Below are 26,207 nucleotides of genomic sequence, written 5' to 3' on the forward strand. Positions count from 1 at the left end.
CATCAGCATCAAAAAACCATTTGTATAAATGTTATGTATTATTTATTGTGCCATCGCTTTCGACGCGCGTGATCTCCAGAAGATGAATAGTGTGCCCACCCATAAATTCTAGCAGATCCACACCCGACTCCTTGCCAATGTCGTCCATGCTTATGGGCAAAGCCTGCAGCTTCCACTTCTTGAGGAGCGCCTCGATGGACCAGTCGGCGCTCCGCTCCTGGTATGTGAATATAAATTTGGCTCCGGCATTTCGCTCCAGCAGAAAGGCAACTGTGACCACGATATCCTCGAACACGCTGGGATCGTAGAAGCAGTCTGCTGCAATGATAAGGTCCAAAGGCGGCAGCCGGAACACACTGTTCAGCAACAGGCCCCAACTCAGACCTACCACATCGATGTCAACGCCCGGCTGCAGCTGATTGGCCTGGCAGGACTTTCGGATATGGGCCAGTGACTTTGGCAGAATGCAGTTGTCGGTAAGTACCACCTGAGCGCGGCACTTGGCGGCCAGGATGCCGGGCAGGGCGGTGCCGCTCCCCAGCTCCAGGATGCGCTTCCCGGCCAATGTCTGTCGTCGCTCCCACAGAAAATGCGCTAGGATTGGAGCGCACGGCCACGTGTAGAAGGAGTAGGCTCCCTGAAGCAGCTGTAGGTGGATTTACAATACGTTAGTTACTACAAGAACACATGGTTCTAAGGATTACCTCGGGTATTTTGATCTCCAGTCGCTCAGCGGGTGATCCGCTGAAGACGAACTTGCGGATATGCTCGGCGGTGGCTGTGGCCGCCACAATGTCGTTGTCCTCGCTGCCGCTCTTCATGTGGAAACGCATCTTAGCTCAAGCATGCAGGAGTATTACTTTTTTTTTCACTAAACTGAAGCTATTTTTCAGAGTTTTGTTTACAACCTGTTTGATTAGCGATGCCACTTCTCTGCGATAATTTTATCGATAATCATTGAGGTGAGCGAAGCAAATAGTTACCAAACATTCCATGCGTGACTTGAGTAGCAGTTGAAAATTAAATATTAAACGAGTTCTCATATGATTAAAATCAAAATGTTGGTATACATGCAATTTATAAAAATTTGGGGGTATCCCAACTAGTGTTGTTTAATGCAAAATTTTCATTTTATTTTAAAGTGTTCGTTGCTGAGCGCGCCCCCTACTTGTGACCGCAGGTGCTGCTGAACGCTGTAGTAAGTGCACGAGAACTCGACAATCGCACATCTCTAATGATCGGTTCGAAGTGTTGAATTTCCCTGTGCCATGGAAGGATTAAGATTCTTAGAAAAATAAAATCTGCACATAAAAGAAAGCTAGACAAGAACAACACGATGATCTTCTGGGGGAACTGGGAGCGGTGCGAGAAACTGGGCCAGGGCGGATTTGGCGAAGTGATCCACTGGCGAAACCGGACTACGGGCCGTGAAATTGGTGAGCTATAAACATCTAATGGTCCAACACAAATGTTCATTTGTATGTGGACATGTGCAATTCCTAGAAACGGCGCTGCAAGCGTTTTCAGGTGCTGCACTGATACTGATAGCGGGGCCGCCCGCGCAAATTTACGCTTGTGTGGTCCCCGGATGAGATAGCTTATAGCCTTTCGGCTGAGTCAGCCGAAAGCCAAACTGTGCGTCGCAGATACTTATAAAGTTCAGTGTTTGTTTATCTTCCACTTAGCCACCAAGCACATTAAGGAGTTGGAGTCCCTGGGTGCCGATCAGCAAGTCAAGCTTAGCGAGCGTTGGAACAAGGAGTTAAACTGGTCCCGCCAGTTTCAATACTTTCCCCACATTGTGGCTGGCGTGATCCTGGACAACGAGGATCCGGCATTTTTGGACTACTTGAATGCAATGCACAAGTTGCCTGTGATTGTGTTGGAATACTGTAACGGAGGAGACGTGAGGAAGCTTCTACAGAGCCAGGAGAATGCTAATGGTCTGACGGAATTCGAGGTGCGACAGATCCTGGGCGCCCTACGCCAGGCCTTGCATTTCCTGCACTCGCAGTGTGGGATTTGCCATCGAGATTTGAAGCCGGACAACATAGTAATCCAACGGGGAACTGATGGCAAGAAAGTCTATAAGCTTACCGATTTTGGACTCGCTCGAGGAACTCCCGACCAGACCATGGTACAGAGCGTGGTAGGCACCCGTCACTACTTCGCCCCAGAAGTGGTGGCGACGGGTTGTTACAACTCGGCCGTGGACTACTGGTCCCTCGGAATAATTGCGTACGAGCTGGCCACTGGTGAGCTGCCTTTCATCCCCCATCAAACCCCAAAAAACATTTTAGTCAATCTGATGAATAAGCCCGCCGAATGCATTGCTATCACGGAGGATCCAGAGAATAATAGTCGTTTTGTGAATCAGTTCCAACTGCCACAGGAGCATCATTTGTCGGTGCCCTGGGCTGCTACGTTCACAAAATGGTTACGCAGCCCGCTTAACTCAAACTACAAGGAACGCGGCCAACTAGCAACTGATGAGGTACAATCAGTTCCAGTCGTCTTCGCTGAGCTGGACAAACTACTCAATATAAAGGTGCTAACTATTTTTGCTGTTAACTACTGCAAACGACTTGAATACGCGGTCTCGGAGGAGATGACTATGAAGGATCTAATTGGCTTGATTGTCAAGGACACCGGAATGGACGGAAAGGATCTTTACTCCGTGCTGCCAACTTCCCATCCGCACAAAAAGATTACGCCTGAAAGTCCGCCTTTGCATTTGTATGTGGAGGAGTGGAGTGACACAAGCAAAGATTCACAAAAGTGGAATAAGCGTAGCAATCCACCTGTAATGATGTACATCTTTCAAGGCAAGGAAGAGTGTGAATACAGTGAACCACAAGTCAATCTATCGGTTCTCGCTCGGAAGTTTCTTGCAAACAAGATTAAGTCGGGGGAAAGATGGCTGCAAAAACGTGTGGTCTTGGATGTACTCCATATGCTTACCAAGGAGCAAGCTAACTATGAAATGTTTGTGTCAGCAATAAACGAGCGTGCGCTGTCACTGGAAGACGAAATGATTGAAAATTCGATCATAGACAGCAGCATCGATAAGCAGCTTCACATAATCTCTTTTGCCTACGATCAGCTTATAAGTTTGCAAAAAGAAGCCCAAGCTAAGATTCCGTCCTTTCAGGTAGCAATTCCCACTATTCTAGTTAATTCCGTACTAATTCTGTCTTCTTCCAGCTTAACAGAAGCGTACAGTTGGAGAAGCTTACGCACAATTACGATGCCATTATACAAATTGCGAAATCCATTAGGTCTCACTTGGACGCCTCCTTGCGGGGAGCCCAAAGCATGGTTAAAAGCACCAGTCAACTACTGAAGGGGGTGTACGAGAAAGATCTATTCGATTGGTAAGGTATTTATATAAAACAGCCCCCCAATATAATGAAGTCCTTTTCTTTTTAACTTCTTAGCAATCGATTTTATAAGGAATATCTCTGCAATGGCGCGAAAATTTCACCGTCAGGTTTGAAGAAAGTCGCCGAGCAGTTCGCAACCACTCGTTCCCAGCTTTATAACAAGGGCGAGGCTAGATCCCTGTCCAAGTCTATCGATCGCCTGCACTACCTTTATTATAAAAGCAAAGAGTCCATACCGGCCCTCCTACAAAAATTTTGCGACATCAAGAAAGAGATATTTGAGCTTCACTTGCAGATGTTGATGCCAACCTCTGTCACACAATATCCGATTCTTGAGCTAAGCTCAGCGATGGACCGCCTTACTATGAGCTCTAGCTTACCCAGCTCGGGTCCATTTGACTCTTTAGGCACGATAAATGCTATCGAAGAGGCTGAAAGGATTAACAAGATGTAAGTAAATATTAAATACTTTATTAGGTATTTACTAATTAGTCATTTGTTTTAACAGGCTTGTTTGTGAAATGGACATTGCTCGCTATTAGTGTGCATTCTGGTCGACCAGAAATTTGTATTTGATTTTAATCAAAATCGCATCAATATTTGTCTATTCGAAGTCGTTGAAATATGTATTTTGGTTTTATTTTGTTATCGCCGGCTCACCCAATTGGCAATTTATTTATGTAGCTTTATTAGTTTTATAAAAACATGGCATGCTCTCATTTTGAAACGAATTTTATTTTGTTTAGTAATATGCTTATCTGCTCTGTGTTATGAGCACTGAAATAAATGACAATGCTTATTAAAAATTGAAGTATTTTTACTAGCTCCGCTTTTGGGCTGGACAATCCGAATGTTTACATTACTTAATTTCTATTCGCGGTATCGGGAAATGGTGCATTTGGTATTGGTCTGCTTTCCAGATGTCTATGTTCCTATATCACTACCTGGTATATATTTAAACAACAGTGTATAATATGATAAATATATTTATATACATATATATTTTATAAATGTGTGACAGGTCGTAAAGCCTAGCTTAAATTTCTCACAATTTTATTTTGTTTTTTTCAAAAGCATATACACAACAGCTGATAAAGTGAAAGTATTATTCTATTAGCTAAAAGACAAAGAACAACTTGTTGATATATATATAACAGACTGCTTAATTTCTGAATAAACAGCTGTATATAGCTTGGCTTGGTCAATTGAAATGAAACTTGCTGAGGATTGCAATGTCACGGGAAATTGCACATGCGGCAGAACAGAGAATTAGTCGGCTTTTGGCCATGCCAGACGTGGCTATAAAAGCGAATCGAGCAACTGGGCAGCCACCACAAGCCGAAAGCCGGTGACCACTGTCAGAACTTTGAGGAGATCGCGAGGAAACACGAAATGAACCAATACTGTTTGACGGGCTTGCTTTTGGTCCTAGGAGTAGTCCTACATGTTGAGTGGACAACAGCCAAACCTCAGGCGAAAAAGACGGATCAGCTGCGTACGTAAATCAAAATGGACTTAAAGATAAATTTTGTTTTTCTAATCTTTTTCCTAATAATTACCTTATGCATATATTTTCGTTAGATTAAACTTTAATCTATATGGGGATCGTAAAATAAAATAATATTGTTGCTTCGTCCTTTCAGCATCTTTTCTTAAGGTATGCCATCGCAATGCACCCGACCTAGACACTTGCGCTCGAGAATCTTATGAAGCACTGCGTCCACGGCTTATGGAGGGTATTCCTGAGCTGTATATACCGGCCATGGAGCCACTGGTTGTTCCGCAGGTCAAGATGGACCAGGACTCCGGGGCCATCTACTTGCACTCGGTGTACAGAAACGTCAAAGTCACAGGAATCTCGAAGCACACGGTCAATGAGCTGCGTCTGGAGCCTTCAAAACTAAAGTTCATTGTGTCTCTGACCTTCCCAAAGCTGCATATGGAATCGGACTACAGCATTAAGGTCAGTAGAGAAGTATGAAATCTGACTGTTCGAAAATCTAAACTAAACTAGCTTAATTAAAACTGTTCTATTCTTTTAGGGAAAAATTATGATGATGCCACTTCTGGGCGATGGCCACTGCAATGTGGATCTGGGTAAGCTAAATGATCCAGACCTTTGATATATGTATGTTCATTGGTAATAATACTGCAGTTAACATCACCATGCGAACTGAGCTGATTGGACAGGAATACAAAAAGAATGGGGCCAACTTTTTGAAGATCAACACTGTGACGGTCAAGTACGAGCTATCTGATGTCCACATTCATCTGGATAACCTTTTCAACGGGGACAAGGCATTGGGCGATCGCATGAACGAGTTCCTCAACGAGAACTGGAAGGCTCTGGCCGATGAAGTGCGTCCGTTGATGACCAAGGCGCTGGTGGATATTTTGAGGGCCTCCGTGGATAAATTGTTTGCTTCCTTTAGCTACGATGATCTGCTGCCCAAGTAATACATCGAGTGAAGCATATTTTTTTGTTTATCTTAAAGATTTAATCGTAGTACAAACAGTAGCCTACGGAATGAGCACACAATTAAAAGTGAAATAAATTATAAATATAATACAAAAACGGCGGACGTGGTCCTGCAGATCACTAAACCAGCCAAAGTTTGGTGGGCATCTTGGAGAAGACATTGTTCCACAGTCCATGAAAGATGTCCGCCAGTCCCAGTTCCAAGTCTGGACGCAGCTCCGCTATCACCTCCTTGCCGTTTTGATTGAGAAAGGAGTTAATCGATGCCGCGAGAATTTCGTTTCCGTTGAAGAGATTCTTTAGGTGGATTCTCATGGCGCCTACATCGAAGCCCACCTTCATTTCATCAATATGGATGATCTCGTCGCCCGTGCGGGTCTCGTTCCGCAGAGAGATCCTTGTGTACACGGTTGTGTGTACGTTCTTCAGCGCCATAGCCACGTCTCCATTGCCCACCAGAGGCAAAAGTAGGATATTTCCCTTGAGGTTGTACTTGGCCCGGATTCTAAGCCTTGGTAGCTCCAGCTCGAAGTTTAGCAGGCGCCGCTCAAGATCCAAGCTAAACAGGAGTGGAGAAAAATGATTGTTCGTGTTATATAGTTAAATTTAAATCAATTTTTTAACTTATTACCTGGCCCGTCGCACAGTCGCGTTAGACGGTCCCCGGATGACCAGGTCCTGAAACCCTCCGGAGAGCACCAGGTTGCCACTGCCCTTGGACACCGACACCTGGTCAATGTTTAGGGGCTCGAAACTCTTTACCCCGATCTCCGGAATTCCGGCGGCTAGTGCCGGAAAGCATCCCTCGAAGAGTTGCCGAAAGCACTTGTCCTCATTGGGATTAGAGCGTTTGCACGTCTGCAGCCAAGGGGCTGGGGGGACAAGGATTGGATTATACATTTGTTTTTCTAAGTGTGGGCTTAAGTTTTTTATCTGATCCTTAATTACAGACTCATCGTGAAAGCGGTCGAATTCATATTTTAGTTTTTGAAATTTTTCTTCGTTACTTAAATATTAGAGTTGATCACTACATGTATTAGGTCTGTCGGCCAACGTTACTTACGCCTCTCCTGCAACGGCAGTTTGTCGTTAACAATTTCGCGAGTATACGCCCCGTGGGAGCCTGGTAGCAGGCAGATAGAACCGAAAACGCTCAAGCTGACGGCCAACTTCCAGTATGATGTGCTAACCATGTTTACGGGCAATCGAAACTAAAGCAAGGGGTATCCTTTGGTTTGGAACTTTAATCCGTGGCGTGAAATCCGCTATCCGTTGAGCGCGACCGTTGGCGACGATGGCTCGAGACCAAGTGCCGGGATAGCCAAGAGAAAAGTCGAACGAAACCATCGAAGCCCATGATGGCCAACAATAGTTGTTTTTTCGTGTGCTGCTTTTGCGGCCAGTTTTACATACACTTTTTTTCCCGCACTGGCGTTACGAATTCCGCAATTTCAGTACTACTCGTTTGCCCGCCTGCCAAGTGACCACGGGAAAAAAGTAGATGAAAAGGTTTTAAAAGCAACGAACTTTAAAGGAATAGTTTTTATTGTACATTATTTTGTATTGACAGGCGATAAAGAAATGTACAAGATGTTAAACCAAAAATGTAGCATACGTTTTGGTGTTGAAAAGAATTGTTCTTTCTACAGAATAAGTCACGGATGTTACTTGTAACGACGCTAATTTATAAAGGTAAAAAGTTGTGGACAAAAGAAAGCTATTTAATTATATTTAAAGCCCAATGTGTGAACGATTAACTTTGTAAAAGCCACTCAACCCGTTCAGCTTCATCGGCATTAATTACTGCAGGTACCATGCCAACTTTCCCAAGTGTAGTGCACATGAAGCTCCACCACTTGACCGAATATTTGGGATGTTTTATTTGTTGTATTGATATTTGTGCTTTTATGTTGCCTTAAATTTTACTTTCGTTTGCCGCGTAAACGCCACCGATTCCCAGGTTGTTTATGTTTATGAACGTTGCGCCACACACACGCTGGAACACATACATACAACACACATATGCTGGCCTGCTTCGAGCTCCACCAGAGCTCCCCCGAAGTTGTTCACCTGTTGACTACTTCTGGTATTACGCAGACGTGGCTCGATGGCCAGTTGGGAGTTGGAGTTGGAGTTGTCTGTCTGCCTGGGATCGTCGACACTGCCTTGCCCCTTCATTGTCACGGGTGTTGTCCGGTTTTCGGTCTCTTCGTGCTCCAATGCCTCGGGCCACCGATGCTGCCCATGCCCCACAATCCCCCCACGTGTGGAGCTTGTCGCGTGCACTCTGGTTGCAAGTTTCTGTTACGCAGTCTTCCCAATTAATACTTATCATAGAGCTGGTCCAGTGATTTAGCCATGAAAGTACATTTCGTGACACTAAGTAGGTTTATTTTCATTTACTGTTAACATTCCCTTACATTATAATACCTTTACCACTCTTGTCTGTACCTTGAATAAAAAAATAAAATATTAATTGAAAACGTTTTACTTTTTCTCACGCTTACATCTCTAGCACTCATTTGTCATTTGAAAGTCACTTAATTGCCGCAGTTTACGAAAACATGAATATGCAAATTCAACTGTTATATGACTTATAATTATTAATCTTTCTCCCCCAAGGTTTCAATGTTGCATGTTGTGACAATATCCGAATCCGAATATCCCAAATATCATCCATGTTCATCTCTCATGTTTTTGGACTTAAAAGTTGCGTGCGGAAATTACCGAAAATCGTGTCTGCGGATTGCGATATCTTAAATTGAAGCTGCTTCCTTACCGACTAGCCCATAAAAACAATATAAATAAAATCCAGCCGAGATTGAACCGCTGTCGAACCGGCAAGAGTTGTCCCACTCGTGAAGCCTGGGATTGCGCAACGTTCGGCTTGAATTATTAACCAGCGTTTTATTTTCTTTAAACGCCAAACAAACGAGTTTAATGTTCGCTATTGATTTTTTGTATTTATGTTTTATTGGCGTTTATTTTCACACTTGTTGCTGCATTCCTGGTTTTTTATGCAGCTTGTTTCAATATCTCCAGCTTGTCAGCGCAAGTGATGCAATCAGCCGTCTCCATCACTTTTTGCTAAATTTTTTTAGCAATGTCATAAAAGCAAAGAAAACAAATAATTGCATGGGCTTTCCCATGGCTTTGGACTAATCCGCACCTGATCACGTGCAATTGGCGCCAAGAGGTCAATAGCTTCGATGGTGCTTGTTAAATTGGCACCTTGGCAGGCAGATCACGCCTGTAATTTAATTGTTTATCACCTGGCTTATGGTACATTTTGACACTCTGACATTGACCAACTAGCCCGACAGCGATTATTGTGCAAATGTTTAAAAAATTGGCAACCGTAGAAACAAAACTATTTTTCTAAATTGCACTTTACCTAGAGATTTAAATATTTGATGATTTAATTATAGTTAATACTTTGTGAAAAACTTTGGACGGCGATTTTAGTTGCATTCATATGAAAAGTAAGGTAATGTAGATTTGATTGTTGGGTAAAGTTGCTAATTTAAGCTGCGCTTAAAAGTAGGCAGCGCTTTTTAGCCACCTCAAGCTCGGCCAAAAGCTCTCAAATATGGTGAAACGACTTAGCCAGTAGAAAAGGACGGATACACATTTTTTGACCAAAATTAGTTGCGATCTCTGGCAAGTTGTGTTGTGTTATATACTGAAACGATCTATATCGTTTTATATGTTAGCCCACTAAGAAGTAATACTAAGCTCATTTTAATACAATCTTTATTTAGCGTTCATATTGAATGGAGCAGAGCTACGATATTAATTCTAGACTTCTACATAGGCCTACTGCTAAATGTTCTATCAAGTGGGTTTGGTGGGGAAGTGCGGAAAACACATAAAATATTTAAGCTACTTGAACGAGAGATTATGATAAGGACCTAAATGGAACTACATTATACATTACAAGCGAAGCGATAATCAATATCTGTACACACATATAACTTGATGGATAAGCACATACATTTAGACGTAGATTTTTGTACAACAAGAATTGCTATTAGTTATTTACAAAAAATACAAACTAAGTGCCATTCCGGCAGCTCTTAACTAAGAAATGCCCCACTTGCGACTTGAAATTCAATTAAATTTAGCTAATTCTTGGTACTTGAATCAATCTTATTCCCAAATACGCTTTAGAAAGGCAAATAATTAGCTAAACTTAATTAAACAAAATTGCAAACGAGACCGAGTAGTACTAATGTCTAAAGTCTTTTCAATGCCATTATTCCAAGGAAGGCTGTAAGTGTGGGTGCAGTTTTGGAGGAGGAAGGAGATCACATCACAGAGCCAGTGTCCGGAGCCCAAAGTTCTAGCCTTACGAGGTGGCCATCAGCTTGGCTGCCTGGATGACGTTGTGCTGGTGATGGTAGCCTGCCAGTTCACTGGCCGCTCCGCCTGCCATGGCCGTTGTGGATGCAGCTCCTCCGAGCGCCCCAAAGGTGCCACCGAAGTAGCAGTTGTTCACATAATCGTAGTTGGTGGCACTCGCCTCCGTCTTCACCCCGTAAGCGGCGACAGCGGCGGCGGCATGGAAATGGTGATGTGCCGCCGCTGCCGTCACATGGTGTCCATGGGATCCGCCGAGGTGGTGGTGGTGCTGGTAATGGGGCGAGGGAGTTCCGTTGCTCAGGGCCGGCGTCTCCGCACTGTGCGATGTGTAGGCAGACGCACTGCCTCCGCCGGAACTGCTGCCGGGCGTGTAGAGCTGCGTTCCTGCCGCTCCGTGAAGCTGCCGGGCACTCAACTGTGCCTGTCCAGAGGATGGAGTCATGCTGTGGCCATGCTGCTGGTGCTGCTGCTGCGTCGTCGCCTGTCCGTAGAGGGGAAAGCATTGCTGGTGCGCCGATTGCTGCTGCTGCTGTTGCTGTTGTTGCTGCTGTTGCTGCTGCTGCTGCTGCGCGTTGTGATGTCCCATCAAGGTGCTACTGCTGCTGGTGCTGCTCTTCATATCCGTGTGCAGCTTGCCGAGGCTGTGGCGCTCCAAGCTGAGCGAGGGTTTGAGATCTGTAGATTGGCAAGAGGTGATCAGTGTCTGGGAAAATCTGAAGTGGGGTCGCTCCTGCTGCACTTACCATGCTCCTCCTTGCACTCCTTGATGGCCTCCAAAGTGGAGCTCGTTCCGGATCCAGTGCCCGCTCCGCCCGCAGAACCACTGCCTGTTTTCTTGGGCTTTCGCTTCCTGGTCTGGATGCCATCCTTCCTCATGGCCAGCGGTCTGTTCACACCGTGCAATTTGTAGTACAGTCCGCAGGCATTGCACACGGGCTCGCCGTCGTTGTTGCGCCTCCAAAGTGTGGTGGTTCGGGTGCCGCAGTTGGTGCAGCACAGGCCCATCCTCCTGGTGGCAGTCTAAAGGGAGGAAAACTCTGATTAGCACTTGGAGCTTGAGGGGATGGGAGGGGTCTACTCACTGCACTCACCAGGCGCTTGCTAGGCTTGATCAGCGGCCGGTTCATTCCGTTCATCTTGTGGTACAGTCCGCAGGCGTTGCACAGGTAGTGGCCGGTTCCATCCCGCCGCCACAAAGGAGTGGAAATGGCGCCGCAATTGACGCACTCGCGTCCCTCGCCAAACTGGAAGTCCATGGCGCTCTCGTAGGGCGAGGATCGCTGGAAGCCCGACGGATCGTAGGCACTGCGCCACGAGCCCATCATCACGGCGGCGTTCGGAGGGTAGAACTGTGCATGGGCCGATCCAAATCCTTCCGTGGTCCAGGCATTCTGCGCCGCAGCGCTTCCGAAATGCGCGGCCACGTGGTTGTACTGTCGGTTGGATGGCACGTAAACCGGAGCGTTTACCGCCTGCTGGTGATAGCCGGACACCCCGACTCCGACTCCGGCGCTAGCCGCACTCCCGGCGGCAGCCAGATCCGTGTATGCCGCAACGGCGCTGCTGTGGTACATCTTGACGGCGGCGGCGTGTGTTGCAGAAGCGGAGGCGGACGTGGATGCAGAGGCCACCGGCAGCGTCACGTTCTGATAGTCGCCGCTGAAGTGAGGATATTCGCGTGTCGACTGCTGATCCGAAGTGGACTGAAAGAAGAAAGGACAAAGATATATCAACTTTATGTAAGGAATAATGTTCTGAAATATAGATTGCAATATATGTTTTAACTAATAATTCAAAAATACGTTTTGTAAAATTTAAATATTTTCAAATATTTAAGCTGTATGCTTTACTAAACTAAACAAGCCTATATATGTATGTATGTCCCAAATGTTTGTGACATTAGTATATACATATATTATATTACATTGGGTATTGAATGTAATGATTTAATTCACAGAACTTGAAGAACGTTATGCTATGAATAATCCAAAAGTAATGACTAACTTGGGCAGGACTTCTCTCAGAGATCATCTGCCCTCCCATCCCTATAAATCCCTTGCCCAACTCCCAGTTCTATCTCTTTCCTTCAGGGACTGCCATTGGATGCTCTGCCACTTGGGCAACTCCCCTTGCTTGGCAGCCATTTTGGATTCGGTTCTTGCTGCAGCTCCTGCGTCTGCTCAACACCCCTGCCCCGAGCGGCGCCCCCTCCTCCTCCTCCACGTGGGAACCCGTTTTCCCGGACTGCGCCCTTTCGAGTTGGCAACTCGAGTTAATGGCGCTCTCAGCGTCTTGCATCTCCGCACTGCTCGTGTATCTGGGCATCCGTGAGTTTGTGCATCTGTATCTTTGGCTTCGCAGCACTTATCTGGTGCGTAGGCACTTCGATTTCGGGGGGAGATGGAGGGGCATGCCATAAAGTGTCATTTGAAGGCATTGAGTACTCTTACTTCGAAATAAAAAATGGGAGAAGTACGCATATATATGATTTCATAAAGAAAAGATGAAGGTAGAACAGCGCCCGAAGCAGCTATGTAAGTAGCTACTATCTAATAACAAGTTTAATTTACTATTGCAATATACTCTCAAACTTAATCAATCCTCTGCAAATTCATCGGAACAATTGTTTTTTATTTCACTACAGATTTTCATTGTTCATTCAACATTTTTGCACCAAATGAGGGAAATGTTTTCAAGTGGCGTTGGCTGTTTTCCCCCACATACACTTATATTTGTATTCCTATTTCAGAAAAGTTCAACAGCCAAGGAACCAAAAGCGCGGGCAAAATAAAAAACAATAACGTAACTCGACAGCGATCATCGAAATCTGTGCTTCACATCGCTTTCAATTAAGGCGCCAATTGCATATTTTTATTTATGCGGATATATTCCAATATATTTTTAAATTGCCTTTACAGTCAGCACCAGCCAAATCGAAAAAGGAGGGGGAAACATTTGACGTCTTTATCTTATCCCACAAATTTAATGCGATGATGTATGAAATTTTTAATTTTTCTCATTCCCGTTGCCGCGAGGGGGCTACAAATAAATTTTACTTGTAAACAGATGGCCACTTAAGGGGCGGGGTATTCGAAATGGCAGTTTGGCAATATTCATGAAATTAAAAAATTGTAATTGCAGTTGAATGTAATTGCTGGCAGTCGAGTTGTTGGGCCAGAATTTACCTCAATGAATTACAGGATTAAAGTGCCGGCGGCAACTTAGGTTTTCTATAGGACAACAGGACGATTGATATTTACCTTTAATAAGCTTCATAATAATAATAATAATTAGATTACATTTAATAAAATGGTTTTAAATAAAAGAATTTGTGTATCTAAAGGGTCCTTTCATTGTATATATCAATATAAAAAATGTATTTGTAAATTGTATAGTTATCTTTTGTTTGCTGCAAACTCATTTATTAAAGAAATTCAAACATTTTTAATCACTCAATGTGCTGACTTTAACTTTAATTTGCCAGCGCTAATTCACAGTGGGATAATCCATCAGATTGATCGAGTGCAACGTGACGTATGAGCAATAATATTTAAGACTCAACACGCAACTGTCAAAGCAAATTAATTGTGTGAATTGGAGGGGTGTGGGAGAGGGAGAGGGGATAGGTGAGTATCGGTGCAGCATTTTCGGCTGCAACTCCCCAAATTCCAGCGGAGCCTGGGTGCAAAAGGGACGGCGCGACGGTGGCAATCAAAGAGTTGACCACGCGTGCATAATGACGTCGCTCCCTTCAGAAGATCACTCGATCAAAGGAGCGCCGAGTGAGAGTGAGAGATGCGATGGCGATGCCGATGGATTCAAAGTGGGATTGGAAGTTGCAGGGCGAGATCAAAGGAGGCGGCGACCACACGAAAAATTGTCAACAAGCCGAACAAACACAAAGGCAAAGACAAAGGCAAAAGCAAAGGCAAAGCGATGAGAGGTCGCCTTTAGTACGGATCGAAGGGATCATGACGTATGGGATCGGGATCCCAATGGGCGAGTCGAGGAGGGTAGGAGGCTTGGCGCTTATTAAAAAGCGATCAGCAAAAGGGACAAGCCGCGAAATCCCCAAAGGAGGCGAGGAATTCAAATTAACAGCCATAAAAAATCAATTTAAAAAAGTGCACGAAGAGAAGTGGGTGTCAGTTTTGAAAAAAGTTGTACGAGGGTCGTTTGATAAGTCCGTGACTTTTTGTATTTGCCGCGCACCTGCTCTAAATACAACACTTCTCCTGTCAGCAGTTATCGATTAACAGCTGACTGTAAAATTTTGAGAAAGCTGCGTTTTTTGGTTTGCGTTTTATAGGCATTGAAAGCAGACGATCTCGTGAATTTTTTGTTCCATCAGGACAATGCACGGGTGCACACGTGTGTAGTCAGCATGGCAAAATTTCATAAATTGGGCTACGAACTGCTACCCCATCCAGCATATTCTCCAGATTTAGCCCCCTGTGACTATTTTTTGTTTCCAAACATGAAGAAATGGCTCGGCGGTAAGAGATTCGGGTCAAATGAAGAGGTCATCACAGAAACAAACGACTATTTTGAGGGCCTTGAGAAAACCTATTATTTGGAAGGAATAAAAAAATTGGAAAAACGCTGGACTAAATGTATAGAGCTAAAAGGAGATTATGTTGAGAAATAAAACGCTTCTTTGACGAAAAAAATATATTTTATTCAAAAAGTCACGGACTTATCAAACGACCCTCGTATAATGTTAATTCTTTACATACCAAGAATTACGAGACTTTAAGATTTGCTTTAAAAATAAAGGATTCCTATAAATATATCAATATGATTATAATCTATTATCTCTTATGAGTTGAATAGCATATTTACTCAGGCTAATTTTTATACTTTAAATTTCAAATGAACATTTTAATATTTAAATAATGAATGTAATCATTTCTGTTTTTGTTTTTAAGTGTAGAGCAGAAGCGAATCAAAAGAGGATACCGAAACCTATAGCTATACCAAGTATAACGTTAATAATTTGTCACCGCAAATGAAGGAACAAAAACAAACAGAGAAAACCACTTGAGCGGGACTGGCCGCGCAAAACAACAAACAAAACAAAGGCCGAGGAGCCAGAACCAGGATGAAAAGAAGGAACCCAAGCAGGAGGAGGAGGAGGAGGAGGAGTCAGGGGTCCGGTGGATAAGTGGAGAACGAGGATGAGCGGCGCTTTGAGTGCTTGTATCTTGTTTTCATCCCGCTCTTAAGCTGGCGCTCGGCCGTCAAGTGGAGGATCCTGTTTTCCACTCACCACCGCTCTCCACTGCTCACCACTGCCCGCCACTTCAGCCGCCTCCACTTGACTCATTCATTCATTGATCTTCGCTATTCCTGGCTCTCACCGTGCTTTCTACTGCCCCTTTCTTCCCCCTCCCCCCCGCAGCAGATCCTACCCCAACCTGGCAGCTTGTTTCGATTTTAAATTTTGTTTTGGCCTAATCGCTAAGCCATTTAAGTTTGCCGCCTGTCGAGGCTCATTTCATCTAAAGAGAGTCATTTTATTACAACTAATTGATGCAAGTAGATTACGGAGTTATTAACGTCGATGCGATTCGAGTCAACTATTCGAATTTGATCCACTTTTCAGCGGGAATCGGAGGAAACAAAAAATGAAATCATATATATATAAAATTAAATAAGACCAATAATACTATACAAAAATACTATTAGAATTACTATCTAAAATGCACCAGTATAATTAGAATTTAAAAATGAAATATTATTTGTGGTCAGCATACTGCCCATAAAAAAAGTATTTTTTATGATTGAAAGAACACGATATGCCAGCCAAAAAGAAGCTGTAGCACAAGTTCGGTGGCATATAAACAAAAACGTGAAAAACTTGGAGTAAACTTACATCACCATCACTCAGTAAGATGCCCATGATTTATGGCCGAAAAGTTCGCGATTCGCAGCTCGTTTTTAGAATGATTAATGGGCCACGCAAGCAGCTCAGTTCAAGTTGAGGTTGAAACCGATACGGGATACGGATTGGGCTTCCGATTTGGATATATTCGATTTGATTCGATTCTGTACAGCTAGTTATTGATATAAACGCAGGCGTTGGGAAGCGTAAATAAATAATCGTATCACAAATGCATTCAGATTAATTGCAACAAGCTCAGAAATGTTTTATTGCACTTTTACACGAAGTTTGTTTATTATTTATATGACATTTTATGGGCCTTGTTGTAAGTCATTTGATTAATGTGGCCTATAAAGCGATAAATTTCGTTTTAATCCATTTACGAGCACTTAACCGATTCCGGGGCTTTTGTGCCTTTATTTTTTTTAATTTTTGTTGTCTCTTGTTTAATGTTTTGTTTTTTTTTGAGAGAGAGAGCGGGAGCACAACGATCCGACTTCCTTGAGGCGAACAAACAAACTAAAAAACGCCCCGGAGTAAACAAAAACTTAATCCCAAATATCCAGATCCAGTTCCATCCGTTGAAGTCGACGTCGACGTCGACTGCGACGCAGGCAGCGGATCGGCAAGAAGTCAACGGCAACAACATAAAAAGTCAATTTCATCAATGGGCAGGCAGTCCGTCGTCATCGCCCCTCTCTTTCCCGCTGCCCCCGTCCACTGCCGCAATGTCACCCAATCTCCACGAGTCAGAGCGGGATGCACTTGGCTGACAGGTAAAAATTTGTAGGTGCATTCCGGACGCCTACGTCGGCAGCGACGCCGGCAGCGGCGCTGACTCGAAAATTAGTCAATTTCATGTAAGTCTTGAAAAATGATGTCCCGCACACTTGAGCCGGAAAATCGAGGCAGGTCCAGGTCCGCACTTGAGACCCGAAACGGTAGGCACTCTACCACTCGTCTTCCCTAATCCGCTTTTCCAGATCCCGATCCCGATCCCGAATCCTATGCCCATTTCTTATCAAATTCTTACACAGAAAGAAAAGAAGTGGAAGCTGTAAGCTTTGTTTGATAAATGAAAATAATGTATGCAAATAAGAGTTTCCATAAATATATTATATTTGGGATTTAAAAATGTAGATTTATTTGTTAACTTAGAAAGATAAGAATCTATCTTTTCCAAATTTAACAACCTAGTTATGTATGTATGTGTATATATCCAATTCCATTTACTAACTTTTTAAAGTACTTATTTATTTAATCTTAAATATCTACTGGGAATGTATACAATTTTTCTTGTGTGCATCACAAATCAGAAAACCGAGGCGATATTGTGGGCACTGAAGGTCCAGCCCATTGTCAGCAGCTCATTAAATGGCCTGGGCGTGTGTCTATCCCCGAGAAAGGATCACAGGATCTGGACAGGCTCGAATTAATTGATCGCTCAGCTCTTTGTGTGCTTGTGTTTATATAGCTCCTAATGGTAGGCGATTAATTCAAATGACTCACGTTGTAAGTAGGACTGGAGGAAACACAAATAGTTTGTTGGAAAGTGGATGTACTTTCAATGTAATGTCCACGATAAATATTAAAATAAATATGAAAATAAATATTATATAATATTAATATAAATATAACTTAATACCTGCATACTTATTGAATATTAGCAAAGAATATTAAACACATAATTGTGCAAAACATTACATTATTAAACCCATTTTTAGCACAAATCCCTATAAGTTGGAATCTTTTAAGATAATTTCTAGAATTCAATTCGTCAAATCCCAAGCCATTAGTTTCGGGATTCCGCATCGCACCACCACAAATCGGCCACAAATCACTCGCAAAGCGATCGGAGACCCCAGGAGTCGTCATTAATCAAGCAATTTGCCTTAGTTTCTGGCAATCGGGCAAAACAAGAAAAGGTTCTCGGGGAGCGAAAGAGCGGCCAGATTCACTCCATTAAAATGCAAAGCATAGGTGGCAGAAAAAAGAAGAGGAAACAAAAGCAGGGCGAGGAAAGTCAGTCAGTCAGCAAGCGAATCCAAGGTGAGGTAGGAAAGATGTCAAAACAAAAACCGCAGGGATGGCGTTTTCGGCGGAGGAACGCAGAGGAACGCAGAGGAGGCGGACATGCGCATATTTCAATCCGCGCTGACACATCCTGCTGCGCTAATGGACCTTAATTTGTGAACAGCTTTATATATCATGCGCCGGACCGTTAATGTGATCATCCACACGATCTGAAAGCGACTGCAAAGTTGAAGGTGGAGTTGGAGTCGGAGTCGGAGTTGGCGATAAAGTTTTTATGGAGCTTATCGAACGGAATGGGGCAGGCACGCGCTTTCCTGGAAATGGGAAAAACTGCCAGGGGAAAGGCTCAGGAGAAAGTGGAGAGAGGAGACAGGAGAGCCATTCTCAGGCCCATACTCTGAGCCCATTGATAACGTGCAGACAAATGATAATTGCCACGGCTCCACTCTAATCCTTTTCCAGCCATGGAAAACCTTTCAATTGACTCCGTTCTCGGCGTCTGGGTCGGGGAAATGTCGCCAGAATTTTCAAAGTGGCGTCACCGCTTATCCGCCCCGTCCGACCCCTTTCTCCGACTATCTGCTACCCCTGCACTCGAAGGGAACCCAGTGAAGTCTAATTCTCGGGTACTTTGCATCTCGATGATCACAATTCCCATTGATCGTCATCGCCATCGCCATCGCCATCATCGACGTCTTTCTACCCCGCTCGCTGGGTATATGGATCTCCCTCTCGGCAAAGATGAAAGCGATCTTTATTGGTTTTTGTAGTGATTTTAAGTGGATTTGTGGTTCGATTCTTAATGCCGAAGTGCGCCAGGCCAGCCTCGGATTCAGAGATCCACAGATTCGGCTTCAGCCTCAACTCCAACCTCCGTGGCTGCGGCCGCGGCTGCGATGTCTCTGCGGTTATATCGTTTTTATTCAAATTTGTATGTTTATTTCTTTCTTTATGCGTAATTATGAGAATCTTCCAGCTGTCGTCGGCAGACGAAGACATACTTGGCCCATGGCTGTTGAGTGTTTTAGGTCGTTTGAGGCTTGTAATTATGGACTTTGGTTCGTCTTTAATGTCGCAAATGCATCTAGCTGAGGGAGGAAGGATGGAGGTTCAGATGCGCCAGGTTCTTTGATGGCATTTTCATCGCAACTTGGGAGAGGCCGGTGTGGCTGGTGACGAGCTATCAGGCGGTTTTTAGTGAGTAGAAAGCGTTTAATAGTCGTAATCTATATGACACATTTCAATCCTTTTCATAATTATATAAGCCATACAACTAATTTCAAAGAATATCCATATCTATGTAATCTGTGTTCTAAACTAGCATAAGGAACTATAAATAATATTCCTAAGAGATCTTAGTTTGCATAATAGTAGTTAATAGCATTTATCAGCGACTTCTTATCATAAATTCCACGTATTTCAGAATACTACATATGTAAACTAGTTTATTTACTGCTCAAAATGTTTAGTACCCAAATGGCTTAGTTGTTTTCGTAGCGCCACGAAAGTTGCGATCTGGCTTCGTTATCGCAGTACTTTTTAACAACCGCGGCAGTTACTCATCAAAGTAACTCCCCGAGCTCCAGTTTTCATAGCGTCAACCCCACTTGCCCCCCTCCCTTGTCAGCCCGCACTCAATTCAAGGAGGCACTTGACATGGCAACTAAAACGCAGTTGAAGTGCGACGGCTACTTACAAATTCCCGAACAAAAAAAAAAATACGAAGTACTAGCAAAGAACTCAATTTGAATATGGAAAGATAAGTGAGCCCCCAGCCGCTCTCTGTAATGATTGTTCCAATCGCTGATTTTTAGTGTGTGTCAGTCTATAAACATCGCTGCGGATAGAGGCGCATTAATGCTTATCGCCGTGCCTTCGGCAGGGAACTGATGGCGGAAACGGGGACTTATTGCAACTATTGTACTGATAATACTACATTTGGCTGTGCATTTTGTTTTATAATTAATTACAAGCGCGATACGCGTATCTGTGTTCAGTGAGCGCACTCTTATGTTGGCCCATTTTCTGTTCGTGGGCCTTGGGGCGTGTGAATAACGAAAGACTCAAGCAACGAACTTTATTAAGGTGTCCTTAGTGGCAAGCATAGATGGCGTCTAAATCTGACCTTTTTGATCTCCGCCGATACAACGATCCCAAGGAGGTGGCCCCATTTCTCCCTGATATATGCAGTATAATTAACTACACTAAAAAATATCGGATAGCCGTACTAACACAGATCGCAAACTAAGAAAATTTATAAAGTATTATTTACAGTTTGATCTTCAACTATTAAATTAATATGATTACTATGTTAGGTAAAATGATGCAAATGTTTAAGAGACTTTTATATATCTATGTTTCGCTGTGTGTAGGCAGTGACAAGTTTTCGGCACGCGGTCCGACATATTCAGATTCTCGAGGAATTTGCCTCGAATATGTCGCTCGATTGGGCCCCCACTCCGCCGATCGTTCCGTCGGCTCCTGAGCAAAGCTTTTAAGTGTCTTGGCGTCGGCGCGGCTTATGTCTTCACGTCTCGCTCCCTCTTGGGTGACATTTACATTTGTGAGATCAGAGAGAAACACACAGAGAAAGAGCGGGGAACGGTGGGGAATTAATTGCTGTGGAAAAATCAAGATTTAAGCAGCGCTCTTGACTGTAAAAAGATGTCGCCTAATTTTTTCTAGCCTTTAATTAATTAATTATGGCCACCTAATGAAGAAGGCAAATGTGCATTCGGCAGTATTCGAAAGTTTTTTATGAGCCTTTGGCGCCGATCCGAGCCGCAGATGAACTTTAAGCCTGAGAAATATCACGATAAGGTTCAACTGCAGGCGGTATCGAAATCAGTTTTCTCCAGCACAATTTATTGTTGGAGCTTGTGCACCACAGCTTCCCCTAAGACCCACTGATAAGTGCGGAGATTATGCCTCCCTTGCGTGGGTTCCAGAAGGCCCCGATTGGATAAATCCGCCTTGATAGCAATATCGCCATGAATAAGGCGAGCTTATCGGACTGACTCTTTGTATTCAGACTAAAACTTATACCATATATGATTAATGTGGAAATGGGATAGGAATTTAATCTTGCGCCACTGGTAAACAATATTTGCGGATAGGGATTGGAGAACAGTGACCGAACGTTTTGATTCAAGTGTTTGACATGGTACCAAGACGAATTATTATTCATATTTAAACAAAAACAATACTGAGTTGCAGACTATTTCTAAATAACAACAGATGATTTATTAAAATGAAATGTACGATAAGTTATACTTTAAGAAATACTATGAATAGTTTTCAATGTTTTCAGAATATCTTCGAAATATAGCGCTTGTATAACCCACACAGCAAGCAGCTCAGACTGCTGACGCCAAGTTCCCGGCTACCGAGAAGTACCAGGACCTCGCCAGGATCTCCTATCTGCTCTTGGTCGGGTCCTTGGCTAACACGCAATTAGCCGCCGTCTCGCAGGGCACTGCAGGACTTCCAGGACGATGGGTCAATGGGTCTCCAGTCCAGGGCTGTACTTCCTATTGGGCTCGGTGCTGCTGGCCCGTTGACCTGCTCGATGCAAAGTGCAGCCAGGGCATTTATCATCCGCCTGCCAGTGCCAGTTGTTTCTGCCTCCGATACACTTTCCACTTGCGTGCTGCATTCTCGGAGCCGGCTCTACCTGAATGAATATGGTTATGGATATGTCCACATGCCGGGTTCAGTTCAGTTTGGTCGACTTGGGATTGGGCTGTGTGGGCTGGTGGTGGTCAGCCTGGCGAGCGAGTGTTGAAATTGCATAATTAGGTTGGGTTGGGTTGTGCAGTTTGCATTTCGACCAAATTTGCATGGGGGTTGCTCGAGCAGAGTTGTCAAGTTGCTTTGGGAAATTGGAAAAATATTGTCTACTTAGACGTTGCCCTTTTTCTACTACATACATTACTCTAATCTACAAGCACAAGTAAGAAATTATTCGAACGCAATTTATAAAAGTGGAAATTTAATAAATCATTATACAAGATATCGAATAATTTATTTGGTACCGCCTGGTAACCCTATCCCTCGATAGCCTTTGACTTGGCCTCGCAAAGCAATTTGGGTTAGGATTTATGATGCAATTTCCCAAAAATTCTTTCGGACCATAGCTGGAGACAAAGTCAGAGCCATTTGACTAGTTTTGTTTTGCCTTCTTTCCTGATGCTTGAAGCCAATTTCAGTTTTATGGGTTTCTGTTGGTCTCATAAAAGTGTCATAAATTAAAAGGCGCTTAAACACGCACACAGATCCATCCACAAACCCACTGCAAGTGGAAGGAACAGGAATAGGAATAGGAATAGGGATCATGTAACCTGTGCCACTGGTCACACGCAGCGCTTTTGACTCATGACCTCCTCCGAGGGCATGAAAGGCCATGAGATTGGCCAGCCTTTGGCCTGCTTTTATGGCCCCTACGGACTTGCCTTTACTGTTTTCCACCTAATGATTTTATGGCACTTTTTGCAATATTTTCCTGCGTTCGGGAATCTGCCGTCATGTTGTGTCATTGTCAACACGGTCGGCCCCTATGGGATTCCATTCTCCGGCCTCTCGGCTGTCTGGGTCATCCATTCTGTTGTCCTGTTAGTGGTGGCGCCAGCAGTTAATTGCTTTATGGAATGGCACTTGTTAGTACCTTGAGAAGGACGACGAATTCGTGGCCTCTGCTCGGAAGTGAAAGTGTAGCAAAGGGTTGCAAGGTTACTAATTGGTCTGGTCAAGGATAAGTATAAAAATTATAGAATGCGCCTTGGTTGACAAGGTTTTAACAGTTCAAGGAATTTTTCGCATCGATATCGCCGTTGGATATACCAAAGCGTGATTATTTTAATTAAGATTATTTTCCACACTTTTCGATTTTCCTAGTAATGGGAAATTCTTCTTAATTTTAAAATCCATATCGTTATTTTTCTAATCACAGGAATATACATAAACAAATTCCTTGAATTTGAGTATCATAGATTTTGTTGCAAAATATAAAAATTCCACCATTACATTACAATATTACATTAGTGCATATACCACAAAATTTAGGCGATAAGACCACTTTGAGTGTTATCAAATTATCGAAAAAGTCTGTTTAAGATGCCTAATTGTTGCCAAGCCATTTCATTTCTTTTCTTTTTTTTCTCCCTAATACCCCCTTTCTGCCTTTCTTGTCAGCTGCTTACACCTTGCTCTAATTTATGTGCATTACCAAAGAGTTTTGGCCATGTTTCGGCGGAGAGGAGTCGAGACCCTAATGAATAGTGATACCAGCTAATGTTAATGGTAATTCCAATGGTAATGACTGCCGTCCGTTGTTCTCGCAAGTTTTGCACTGGAGTCTTTTGTTGGGGTTGGCCCGAGTCGGCAATTTATGTATCTGCAGTGCAATTGTGCAAGTAATTATGCCAACTACTGGAGTGCCAGTGGCAAGTGAGTGTTGAAAAATGCATGAAACAAGAGCCAGTTTTCAACTGTTTTCAACGGCTGTTAGCATTCGACTGCCGTTTGGCTGGCTCCCATCAATAACGGCCAACTGGATGTTGAATGGAAGTCTGAAAGATTTTTGACACTGCGTCTCTCAAAGGGGAGCTAATCGATACAAAACTGCACTCGTGTCAACTGCCAATGGACGCCAAGTTCATATCAAAACCTCTCCGGGGACAACCCCTTTCCTTTGCTCTTTGACAGCTCAAAAGTTGATCGGAAATTTATGGCATTTCTTGCTATATTTTATGGCAGTTAATGCCAGAATATAAAACTCAAGCGCATAAATTACAATTCAATTAAATTATTGATAAATACAACAATGCCCGAGGCAGTATAAATCTGATATACGCCCAACCGCTAATGGCACCATCGAAAATGATTTAGTTGCCAATTTTTGTTGGCCAAATTTACGACCCTTTCACAATGTTGGCTTCTGGGTATCTCAAAATGCATCTAAAATGAATTCTTCTGGGTTTATCATAGACTATCGTGAACGAGTTGATTTATTTAGATTGCTATCTTAACGCAGTCTTTACATGTTACATGTCTTTACATTAGTCCCATGCTAATTTCATTGTTGATCAATAAAGATTGTGTTGTGGTTGATCATTAGCTTAGCTAATTGATATAACAGATCATATTGCTTACGTCTAATTTAAGCTGTAACTGTTCTCACACAAAGTTGCAGTTCGCCAATCATTGAAATAGATCATTGAATGGCACTTAACAGCGATCTAATGAGTCGCCACTGGAGTTGAAACCAGTTTTTTAATTTTCCGATGTTCATACAAATGGGGATGTAAAAATCAAGATGTTTGGGTGATATAAAGATTATAAAAGGATTTTCCAACTGCTGATTAGCTATAAATACAAGATCCTTACCGTTTCTTAAGTAATTAGAATTGCAAAAGGATTGTTTGAATAAAATAAGTAAAATGTGTACCCCGTTTTTAGAACACATGTTATGCATCAAATTAAACATACTTTTAACTAAGTAAAAGCCAATTAACTAAAGTTCAGTAAATCTAATTTAAACTTACATTTTTCGGTATAAACAGAGAATATCTGCCTTTATCTGTCCGTTTGATTCGTCTGCGTATCTCCAATGGCTTTGTTTGATTTATGCTAATCAAGATTCGTATGCCAATTGGCAGTTATGGCACTTAATGGCCTTTTTGTTGGGCGGTTAAACAGAAATGTAAACTGCTTTTAAATCGCATTTATTGTTTTCACAGCAAACGTTTTGTGAGTTTTTGTTTTGTGTGCGCGGCTTGATTTGATTTTGAATGCTGGAGTCCAAATTAAAGCGCCACAAATCACACGAAATCCACAAACTTTTGATGGGTACGAACAAAAAAGGCAAAGATCACAGATCACTCACAGATACACTATTGCTTTCGGCAGCTATTCAGTTGGCTAAAGATGGCCAATGAAACAGCGGATGCGAGAACCGAAACCCGCTCAATTAATCAATTAATCAAAATGCGAGCTATTAAAAACGGTGAGTTTTCCAGTTTTCAATTGATGGATGATAGCTGTTATAGATCACTGCTATTTCTCGTTTTTGGCGACGGCAAAATCGCGTTTCGCTCGCTTCATACGCTGCGTTTCCGTTTCGCGTGTCGCGCATAAACGTTCGGAATCCAACTGAAGGCAAGGAATTTCAAATTCGACGGGGACTCCTTGTCGCACCGCCTACATCAGTGTGTGTGCTCGTTCTGATTGGAATGGGGAAACTCTGGCACACACAGGGCACACATACGCGGTATACGGTCACACACGCGCGTTTCTTTTGGGCTTCCGGTTGGATGTGCGCTGAGAGAGCGACTGCCTGCACTCTTGCGGACAAACAAACGGGTTTCCCATACACACGCATACACACGCACACAAACACACACACAACACATAGCACTCGCTATCGATATAAAAGTGGGTGTTGCCTTGCCAGCGCTCGCTCTCCCTCTCCCTCTCTCTCACACTCACTTAGCAGCCCGTCCTGCTCGCTCGCTCGCTTACTTAATCAAAATGTGGCCATATTAAAGTTAGCTTGATTTGCTGTTTAGATATTGGTGCGCGACAGAGAGAGGGAGAGAGAAACAGAGAGAGAGAGACAGGGCGACTCTTTGGGGACAGCCCACTTTGCGCTGGCTAACGCGGCGTATGCGCAATGTCTCCCCTTTGCCGCTTTAAGCCCATTATATGCGTTAATAAAAGGAATAAATTATGTATATCAAAGCCATAGGCCAAGACTCCTTTTTCCGCTAGTAAAATCCACACTTTATATGCTCTTTAATTGGCCCCTTCATAACTCCTCTCCCATCGCAATTAACGGCCATGCTATATACACTTATTTTTGTATACATATATTCGAACTCGTACACTAGTACTGGCCTGCAATTTATAGGTTTAACGCCCACTTTTGATTTATTTATCTGATAATGTCTTCATTAAGTTGATGCCATTTACATACATTCAATCGGAACGAACTTTAGAGGTGAGAATAAACAAAATCCTTCTGATTTACAAATTAGCTGTGCCATTCATTTGTCATAATGCAGATAAA

General features: G+C 43.3%; 5 protein-coding genes across 6 annotated transcripts; 2 read left to right on the forward strand and 3 right to left on the reverse strand.

Annotated features, from left to right (window-relative positions):
- Window positions 1-31: 31 nt before the first annotated feature.
- Window positions 32-933, reverse strand: LOC122621379 (methyltransferase-like protein 23). The gene is made up of 2 exons (XM_043799224.1): window positions 705-933; window positions 32-646 (listed from the first exon to the last, which is right to left on the reverse strand). The coding sequence occupies exons 1-2, from the start codon at window positions 831-833 to the stop codon at window positions 32-34; spliced, it is 744 nt and encodes a 247-aa protein (XP_043655159.1). The 5' UTR covers window positions 834-933.
- A 283-nt stretch (window positions 934-1,216) lies between these two features.
- Window positions 1,217-4,130, forward strand: LOC122619962 (inhibitor of nuclear factor kappa-B kinase subunit beta). The gene is made up of 5 exons (XM_043797202.1): window positions 1,217-1,436; window positions 1,686-3,151; window positions 3,205-3,374; window positions 3,438-3,833; window positions 3,892-4,130. The coding sequence occupies exons 1-5, from the start codon at window positions 1,337-1,339 to the stop codon at window positions 3,923-3,925; spliced, it is 2,166 nt and encodes a 721-aa protein (XP_043653137.1). The 5' UTR covers window positions 1,217-1,336; the 3' UTR covers window positions 3,926-4,130.
- Window positions 4,131-4,700: 570 nt separating this feature from the next.
- LOC122619771 (protein takeout) lies at window positions 4,701-5,958 on the forward strand. The gene is made up of 4 exons (XM_043796883.1): window positions 4,701-4,878; window positions 5,027-5,346; window positions 5,426-5,480; window positions 5,539-5,958. The coding sequence occupies exons 1-4, from the start codon at window positions 4,776-4,778 to the stop codon at window positions 5,838-5,840; spliced, it is 780 nt and encodes a 259-aa protein (XP_043652818.1). The 5' UTR covers window positions 4,701-4,775; the 3' UTR covers window positions 5,841-5,958.
- On the reverse strand, window positions 5,910-7,055 carry LOC122618875 (circadian clock-controlled protein daywake). Its single transcript, XM_043795471.1, has 3 exons — window positions 6,926-7,055; window positions 6,494-6,734; window positions 5,910-6,421 (listed from the first exon to the last, which is right to left on the reverse strand). Exons 1-3 carry the CDS (start codon window positions 7,053-7,055, stop codon window positions 5,983-5,985), a joined length of 810 nt encoding a protein of 269 aa, XP_043651406.1. The 3' UTR covers window positions 5,910-5,982.
- A 2,629-nt stretch (window positions 7,056-9,684) lies between these two features.
- Window positions 9,685-24,785, reverse strand: LOC122621961 (GATA-binding factor A). 2 transcript variants are annotated; one of them, XM_043800015.1, is made up of 4 exons: window positions 24,685-24,785; window positions 11,316-11,927; window positions 10,968-11,244; window positions 9,685-10,899 (listed from the first exon to the last, which is right to left on the reverse strand). In XM_043800015.1, the coding sequence occupies exons 2-4, from the start codon at window positions 11,796-11,798 to the stop codon at window positions 10,211-10,213; spliced, it is 1,449 nt and encodes a 482-aa protein (XP_043655950.1). In that variant the 5' UTR covers window positions 11,799-11,927; window positions 24,685-24,785; the 3' UTR covers window positions 9,685-10,210. The 2 variants fall into 2 exon arrangements, with proteins under 2 accessions (XP_043655950.1, XP_043655949.1); XM_043800014.1 differs by having other exon boundaries at window positions 11,307-11,927.
- Window positions 24,786-26,207: the final 1,422 nt, after the last annotated feature.

Source organism: Drosophila teissieri, chromosome 3R (genome assembly GCF_016746235.2).
Source record: "Drosophila teissieri strain GT53w chromosome 3R, Prin_Dtei_1.1, whole genome shotgun sequence".
Lineage (NCBI taxonomy): Eukaryota > Metazoa > Arthropoda > Insecta > Diptera > Drosophilidae > Drosophila > Drosophila teissieri.